Genomic DNA, 9,242 nt, shown 5'->3' on the forward strand with positions numbered 1-9,242 from the left:
AACTTAATGGAGGCAAATGCATCAAAATGGTTAATTGGATCTGGAACAGTAAATGACGAACACTTTTAGTGTTTATGGCAGTAGCCAAAGCCAAGCCGGGCTAGAAAGAGCCCTCTGCATACATGTGCGTGTGTATGTGTGCGTGAGTGTGTGTGAGTACGAGTTGCTGCTGCAAAAACTTGGACGCAAGTGCGCACAGCTCAAGTGGCTTGCAGCGTGTTGTACACGACACGCATTAGCGTGAATAAAGTAGTTTGTTGTTGTTGTTGTTGTTGCAACTGTGGCCAACTAACTTGTTGCTTGAACGAACTGAATGCGTGGCATACGTTCTTGGAGTGAATCAATTTCTTTGGCCAGGAAAACCCCATCCAATAAAGCACTTATTACCTGTAAAACACTACCCATCTCTCTCTCTCTCTCTCTCTCTTTCTCTCTCTCTGTCAGGTCTCTCCCACTCACTCAACAATCGCCTAGCAACTTTTCATTGATATATTGATTCAACAAAACGAAAATTTCAACAAGCTACTCTCAGTTAGCGCATTTCGAGCCATGGATTTGGATTGTAAGTGCGACAGCTAAATGAAATATTCAATACAAATTTCATTACAATTTAATAAAAATTTGCAAGTTAACAACGATTTGGAGAAGCGCATCTCGGATGCTTTTTGCGTGTTCGATCATCACGGCGATAAGCTCATCGATGTGCGAGAGGTGGGCACAGTGCTGAGATTGTTGGGCTGCGTGCCCACCGAACAGGAGGTCAACGAGGTAATCTCGGCAACCGAAACGGAGGAGACGAGCGGCGTGGTGCATTTGACCAAATTCTTGCCACACGTCTCGCAATTGCTCATGGAGCGCAAGTCAGTTTGATGGCAACAGAAATATATAATAAACCATAAAAGAAACTGATTAATATTTAATTAGAATGGAGCCAGCGCCGCCAGAGAAGATTCTGGAAGCTTTCAAGACGTTGGACTTGGAGAACAAGGGCTACCTGACCAAGGAGAACTTTGGCAAGCTGATGATGGAGGAGGGCGAGCCGTTTACCCAGGAGGAAATGGATGAAATGTGGCCAGTGGCCATAGATCCCATAAGCGGCCATATACCCTATGAATTGTATTTGAATCAGTTGATGGTGAGAGCGAAAAAAATGGAAATGATTCCAGAAGAAATTCTTAATACCATCTATTTTTCTTATATTTTCAGGTATATCTCTGAGAACATTTGAAGAAAAACCTAAAAAAAAAAAAAGTGTTAATTAAACTTTAGTAAAAAATCTGAAATTATTCAAAATGTTAAAATTTTTCTATTTCTTTATTCTATATTTTCAGGCATATCTTTGAGAAAATATGAGAATAAAAATGAAAATATGTTGTCTAATTTAATAAAGCTTAGAAACAACTGAAGCAAAATTGAATTAAAATACAATAATTAAAAATTTAAAAAAATTAAAAAAAACAAATGAATTTTGCTTTTTTAAAGGAGATAGATTGATAGATTGTAGCGCAATACATGTATTACCATATATATTTTTTGTCAGTGTATTTTTATAAGCTAATGCACTTCCCAGTGCGTGGCTCGCTTTAGCCACTTCGCCTAGGCATTAGCCACTCACACAGAGCGCGAGAGGGACACAGGGAAAGCTAACTAACCAGCGAGCCAAATGCGTTTCAAAATCGCAAACTGAATCCACAAGCCCAGCACAGAAATGAGGAGAGCACAGGATACAGCTGGGCAGAGCAGCCAGCTAAGTAGAAGGCGCTGCTGGCCAGCCATGGATTGCCTGCTGGCTGGTGTGGAACGCGGCAAAGTGGGTTGCGCATCATTAGCACAACTAATGGATGTTCACTTTTCTTTGGCCAAAGTCGCAAACGGGCTGCCGCAGCAAAAATCGTGTACGCCTCAACGCGCCTCGCCTCGCCTCGCCTCGACTCGCTTTGCTTTGGCCAAAAGGATGTCTGTCTGTCCAGCTTCTAAGCTGGAGTGTCTGTAAATTGCTGTTGGTAATATGAGCAGCTAGAAAATTTAAATAAATTAAAATAGCTCTTTGGCAGCATCAAGACTGAGTGTCTCTCTCTCACTCTTTCTCTCTCTCTCTGTGTGTGTGCATACTATTGGCAAGGACTGTGCGCTCGCTCGTATGCGTCAAAAAGGCCGTCCGTTGCCTGAGTCGTGTTCGAGTCGTGTTCTCGCTTCCGTATTTATTAAATACTAAATACACGCTGATGGATGCACTTAACTGCAACTCTCTGCCCCTGCAACACGCCGCATCCCTCGGCCGCTCCGCGCGATCTGTCTCGCTTTGGATTAAAATATTTCATGTAATTCAGCCATTCGTGCGGCTGCCATCTGCACGTTCCGGCGCTTTGGCCAATTTGAGTGATTGCATTGCGCGCATTTAAATCGCTGCCATGTTCAAAGATTCTTTCATTACTTTTTTTCGGTTTTTTATTTTATTTTAATGTTTGTGGCTGTGGCCAGTTAGTCCACTCGCGACTCCCTGCCCCCTTCTTGGCGCTGCCGCCTCGCACTCTATCTAAACAAGTTCTACGTGCGGCACGCCTAATGGACTTTTAATCTTTACAACTCGTACAACAAAATTCAGCATTTTTGAATCGCATGCGTATGCAGCTGATTGCGAATTGTCAGCGCCATAAAAAGAAAGTTGAACTAAATAACAATAAAGCCAGCTTCTGCAAACTTTTTGACATCCCATGCCAATGGGATCAACTGCCATAAAGTCTGATGGATTAACCCACTGATAGCCACTGAATGTTGGTCAATTGTAATTTTATAGATATGGAGCTCACTCCTCTCAAGTGGTCATATTTTAGGCAATTATAGAGGTCAGTTATAAAAATAAAGAGGTGCAATTCTTAAAGTTTTATAGCTATTAGCCCAATAAAATATTCAAAAATGTTAATAACTCATTTGAAAATATTTTACAAAAACCATTTAGACAAATTAAATATTTGCTGTATATTCTTGATATTTTTGTATGTGATCAAATTCGTACAAATTTAATCTATACTAATACATACAAAAAAAATTTGTATAATAAATATTTTGTACTTTTTTATTAGTTTAATAATGTTTTATTTCCCATTACAATTTGTTCTTTATAATCATATAAAGCGTATGCTATAAATGTATATTTAAGAGAGGCTAGCTCTGGCTTTTCAACGGAGATATTTATATTATTTGTAATATGTAATAATTAAAAACATAATTTTTCATGTTCATTTATAAAAATATTTTGTATGTTTTTCACAGTTTCACATTCATATTCATATTCTTTCAATTCTTTTATACTATTTCGAAAAGTGTGTTCACCCTCTATAAAAAAAATATATATATATTTATATAATAGAAATTCTTTCCCCACTTTCAACACAATACTCTCTAGATTCTGCTCTTTTATTACTTCTATATGTAGAAATTTCCAAGTACAGCCAGCATTTGCTTTAATAACCTCCATCCATTTTATTTCTGATTTATGCCACCTGTACAAACCGCTAGAGTCATAAATTGTGTTTTTCATTGTGTTTTCATTTTCTAGGCATTATCGTCACCTCATATGCCTTCCTTATTAGTGTTCTCCGTGTTTGGCACTTGATTTACTGTCAACAATTATCAGCCATAACATGCTAATGGATAATGGCATATTATCAATGGTAAGTGAGAGAGAGAGATAGAGAGAGAGAGAGAGAGAGAGAGAGAGAGAGAGAGAAATTCCATGCCAGCTAATGGGTTAAGAATATGCTTCGAAGGCTCCACAGTCGTCACTCTGTCTGTGGGTCATAAAAAAAATTTAAGAAATGCCGCCAAATTGTCAAAGTTACTTGGAAGAAGATTCCCTCCAAAGAGTTTGCTGGCGAAATTGCAGTGCATGAATCAATTTCGCCAGCAAAACTCTGCGGCTGATGATGATTTACGCTCGACGAAGCGTAATTAAGATTTATGCGACATACTTGCTAACAAATACATGTCTCTGCTCGAGTTGATATACATATACATATATGTGTGCATGTACACACACACACACACACACATATGTTATGCTCATATGCATTTTGCGGTTAAGCAATGCGAGCTTAATTGTTAGTTATGCCCTTTTTGTTTGAGCGCAGGGGGCGGGGCCGAGTCATTAAAACTAATTAAGTAGAAAGAATTCCTATAAGATTTACATGCTTCAATAACTGCATTATAATTACGTTTTGCTCTGCACAAATTATGCCAATTATTTACACTTAATGACAATATAACAAAATGTCTCCAAATTGCGCAACAATAGCTCAAAGATATTTTATGTATCAATTGTTGTTGCCGGTCGCCCTCAAGCGATTTGATTGCCCCCAATGCATGAGATTTGTGGGAATTTCTTGAGTTCTGTCATTAATTGCTGCATTTAAAGTTGAGGAATGCAAATTTATGTTTGCGTACTTTGTGTAGTGAGTGTGAGTGGGTGTATTTATATCATGCAATCAATATGTAACCTGAGAGATATGGCTGAATTTTGTTCAAAATAAACTTTTATTTAATGTGCGCAATTATTAATAAAAGAAGAAATATAATAAAATTGCCAACTAGTGCACCATAAACATCTCCATTCAAAGCATAAATATATAGTGACACATGGTAATACTGGGATGTGGTAAACAGGTCTACGGAATTGCAACAAAATGTCACATTTACAAAAATAAATTCACCTTGGAATGTTTAGCATAAAATAAAATCATTTATTTAGTAATAATAATACAAATATACACAAATTCGAAATAGTTTTCTATTCATATATATTTTTATTTTTTATTTATTTTTTTTTAAATTAAGATTTTTGTATTTAAATTCTGTCTCAATAAGTAATTGTCTATTGAAAATAACCGGTTGGTTTGAGCTCAATCTATTTACATACTCTACTATATGTAAATATAAAATATATTTATATTTACATACTCGACTATATATCCATATATACTATATAATATTTAAGTAGCATAATTTTTAGGGCATTTCTAATATCTTTTCGTAAGATTTTTTATTTTTTTTTTATATTCTTTTTTTTTTTTATTTTATTTTATTTTTTTTTTATTATTTAAACAGGGTTTTTACTACCTAATTGGCAGCTTAACAAGTTGAACATAAATACACAATTACTTACGGTACACACTACAGACATTTTTTTGTAAGATAAAGTAAACCTTAGTATAAAAAATTTGTAGAGCAAAGGAATATAATATTAATATATCTAGTACGCCGAGCCGGATTAAGCGAATTAATATTATGGGGCCAGGCGCGGTGGGGAAAATGAAAATAAAGGTCGATATCCCAATGGAAAGAATGAAATATGGAAAGAATATAATTATATACCAGATATTAATCTGAATTCAGAATGTATAGCGTATATTTGAAATTGGTAAAAAAAAAACCAGCGTTTTACAATATTTTTCTTAACGGGTGATGAAGGACCTCAAATGATGGCCCTGCTTATACATTATAGTTTTACAAACTAATTAACTTAATAAAAATGTATTTGCCATTAATTAATTTATGCGGCCGTTGCTGCTGCTTGAACTAATATGCGAACAAGTTATGACACTTTGCTAACTTGTTTTACATTTAATCTGTTAGTTTATTTGCCTGAGCTACCTGTCAGCCTTGGCTCTCAGCTCCTACACCGACAACTTACTCCCGTGCTGAAACTTTCAATCAACTTTCTGTTTACCTACACGCCAGGCAGCGGCGGCTACTTGTTTGTTGATTGCTAGCCTTGCCTTGGCTTGCCTCGCCTTGACTTCGACATGGCTCGAATTGGGCTGAGTTAATGGCCAACTGCACTGGGCCTTAGCATCAGGTGAGAACGAAAGCTCAACTGAAGAGGGCTCTCGTTATTTTTGATATATATCTGTGCTGTAGCTGCTGCCGTGGCCTTTGCTGTAGCTGTTGCTGTTTTGATAGCATTTCGCATTGCTTACCGTTGCCTTACCGTTAATTGAATTTAAGCAATGAAATGTAATTTGGAATTTTGCATGTGCCCAACTCGCGTAGCACGCCAGAAATCATCATAAAACCAGACACTCGGACACAGCCAGTTGCAAACATGAAATGAAATTGCAAAAGGTGAACAACATGCAATGGGCCGAGGCATACGGACATAGCCAACAGCAGCAGCAGCAGCAACAGCAGCAGTAGTTCCAGTAAAAAGGAAAATGAAAATGAAGGAGAAAAAAAAAATAAAACAAGAGAAAACAACAAAAAATGCTGAGCGTGGTCAGTGGCATGCAGCCTGGTGCTTGCGTCTTTATTGTTGCAGCCGCTGCCGTCGTCTTGTACAACACCCAAAGGTATCAGCAGACAAAATGCTAAAAATGTATTTACCACAAAACCGAGCCGATGCGATGCGATGCGATGCGACCAGACGCGACGCGACGCGAAGCGACGGGTGCGCGTCAACAGCGACTGCGACGACGGGCTCTGCTCTGCTCATTGCTGGTGCCCTTAATGGATCTGCAGCACTTTGAGTGATTTATTTCACACGTTGATGAAATGGACAGCAATGGGCCGCATTTTGACGTTTATTGCAGCAGTGGCAAAGCCGGCAACCAGCAACAGCAACAGCAACAACAACAACAACTGCCCACGGCATGTGTTGTGCGCATGCGCGCAGCCCTGTGCCGACAACGCAGCCCAGAAGGACGCTGCACTTAAATACACTGACCGCAAGAGAGTATGTGCTTTAGCAACAAGTTTGCGAGGCCAGAAGAAAAGACATTAACGAGTCGCCAAAAGGAAAACGGAAGTATATTATATTCTGTATATAGAATTAGTTTTACTTTAGTATGGATAAGTGTAAAGTTAGCTTATTGAGTAAATTTTGATATCGAGCCTTAACTTTTTAATGTTTAGCATTTATTATTTATTTAAACTACGAAAAACGTGTATATTCAAATTCTAATTTCCAAGAACAAATAGAAATTTCGTTTCACTTTATTATTGTATTGCATTAAAACAGGGAAAGCAGTTCAATAATATTAATAATCAATATCCTATTGACAAAACAAAAAAAAAAAAAAAAAAAAAAAAACAAAGATTTAAGCCTAGGAAAATATATTTATTTCGAAAAAGAAATCACTGACATAATAAAATGTAAAAAATATTAATTAATAATAGCAAGCTAAAAAAATTATTTTTATGAACTTTTGCTAATTCAAAAAAAAAGTTAATAAAATTTTTAAATTATATTATATATATTTTTTATTATATTTATCATTTCTCTCAAATGTCTTTTAAATTATGAATTGATTGATTATGATTGATTATTAATTTGCATTAAGTATTTACTTTATATTAAGAAATATTTCAATAAAATTTAAATTGAAGAAGAAAGAAGAAAAATCCTGAATCTTTGAACAAAAAATTTTTAATTCTTGTAATATATTAATAAACATTTAAATTTAAAAAATTGAAATTATTTTATAATATTCGATACAAACAACAACACTAAAAAATAAAAAGATTTAAAGATCAAAATTAAATTCATATAAAGTAAAAGTAAATGACTATTAAAATATAACTTCATATAATAGCATGTTACATCAAATATTAATATGTATTTATACTTAATATTTACATTTTAATTCGTAAGAGCATTGAAAACTTCGCCATTGCAAATTGTCTTCCTCTGCCATGTTTAAGCATTTTTTTAAAATGCGTTTTTTTTTTTTCATTTATTTTTTAGTTTTTTTGCTGCTTTTGATGCTTTTGTTGTTGTTGCAATTGCGTTTTGCGTTGTGAGCCTTTGCACGTCTTTTGGTAATAGCCCCACAGACCGTGCGCGCTTTAATGAGGCGCGCTCCTCATTTGGACGCCACGCATTTTGTAGTTTTATACCTGCTCTTAAAGAGGGGCTCTGGCTCAGCGCGCGGCGGGGCGGGGAGGGCGAAGTCGGCAGAATTGAGTCAAAGTTGGCTATTAAAAACATTTAATTGCAACTTAATTAGTTGTTGCTTGAACATAACGCTTCTCACGAACTGCAACTGCAACTGCAACGGCAACTGCAACGGCAACGGCAACAGCAACAGCAACGGCAACAGCAACTATGACCTCTTCAAATGCCAACGCTGACCTCCAGCCAAACGGGCCAAGCAACAATGATCCATTCACGAAATGCATTGATATTGAGGCCCAAGATATTGTCAAAACCACCCCAGGAGAAAAGTCAATTTAACACATTCACTATGCCTCTTAAAATGTTGATATTTTAATTAGTGACGCTCTAAAGGATTTTCAACGGCCAAGCTCAGGTTTCACTCCCACTCCCAGCCACTAAACTGTCTGCTGTAAGGGTGGGGGGACAGACGAAGCACTGGCTCCACCAAAAGGCATCAACAGCCAACGACGTGGCAATTCGGCTAAAGCAAAATAGTGCCAAAGGGCACAAGGCATTGAGTGCGATTTGCTTTTTGTTTTTGTGGCTTTTGTTCCAAGCCATAAACATATACGAAGGCAGTGAAGGAGTACTTAGTATATGAAAGGGGTTCTGCCTGCTCTGAGCTGCTCTGCTTTAAAAAAATATACATTTATCTTGAAATTTTCTTGGTAATATTATATAGTAAAGCCTCATTTCGTAGTCTATAGTCTTTGCTCTCGTAAAGAAATATTATTAACGTTTTTTATTTATTTTTTTTTTTTTCAATTACCGAATTCTACATTAACTTTCAACTTTACAAAGTTTCCCTTTGCTGAGCTTAGAGTTAAGCCTCTGTTACTTACAACAGAGCGTTACCCATATGCCAAACTGTAGATTGTTGTTTTTGTTGTTTGGTTTGGTGCCAACCTACAGAGTTTTCCCCCGACCGCTTTTATGACAGCGTTCCCAACTGTGGCAATAAGTTCAAATGCCAGCTGAAAGACTCTAAAGTCAGGCCTAATGTGCCACATAGGCAATGCAAGCGCAGCTCCAGCTTCGACTGCGACTTGGAAGTTCGACTTTGACTCTGACTGTGACTCTGACTCTGACAAAAGGTTTCCTTTCTGGCCAAAAAGTGGGTGTAGCGGCACCAAATGCCATTGCCAGGCCAAGCTAAGGCAAGCCAAGCCAAGCCAGCGCCTTTTCCGAGGATCGGGCACAACACGCCAACGCACTGACACTCACTCACGGCTCGTGAGGTTCCACTCCTCCACCTTTCCTACAAAGAGAGTGTGTGAGAGAGGGATAGGGAGAGGGAAAGCATCTGCTGCTG

The 9,242-nt window shown here is 37.3% G+C and overlaps 1 protein-coding gene across 1 annotated transcript; it reads left to right on the forward strand.

Moving 5' to 3' along the window:
• Positions 1-541: 541 nt before the first annotated feature.
• On the forward strand, positions 542-1,301 carry LOC6580715 (dynein regulatory complex protein 8). Its single transcript, XM_044011234.1, has 3 exons — positions 542-860; positions 925-1,135; positions 1,207-1,301. The coding sequence occupies exons 1-3, from the start codon at positions 580-582 to the stop codon at positions 1,216-1,218; spliced, it is 504 nt and encodes a 167-aa protein (XP_043867169.1). The 5' UTR covers positions 542-579; the 3' UTR covers positions 1,219-1,301.
• Positions 1,302-9,242: the final 7,941 nt, after the last annotated feature.

This window comes from Drosophila mojavensis, unplaced genomic scaffold (assembly GCF_018153725.1).
Source record: "Drosophila mojavensis isolate 15081-1352.22 unplaced genomic scaffold, ASM1815372v1 contig_81, whole genome shotgun sequence".
Classification (NCBI taxonomy): domain Eukaryota; kingdom Metazoa; phylum Arthropoda; class Insecta; order Diptera; family Drosophilidae; genus Drosophila; species Drosophila mojavensis.

Coding starts and splice junctions, on each gene's coding strand:
- LOC6580715 (XM_044011234.1), top strand. CDS start 580: ATGAAATATTCAATACAAATTTCATTACAATTTAATAAAAATTTGCAA. Junction 861..924: donor CAATTGCTCATGGAGCGCAA/GTCAGTTTGATG, acceptor ATATTTAATTAG/AATGGAGCCAGCGCCGCCAG.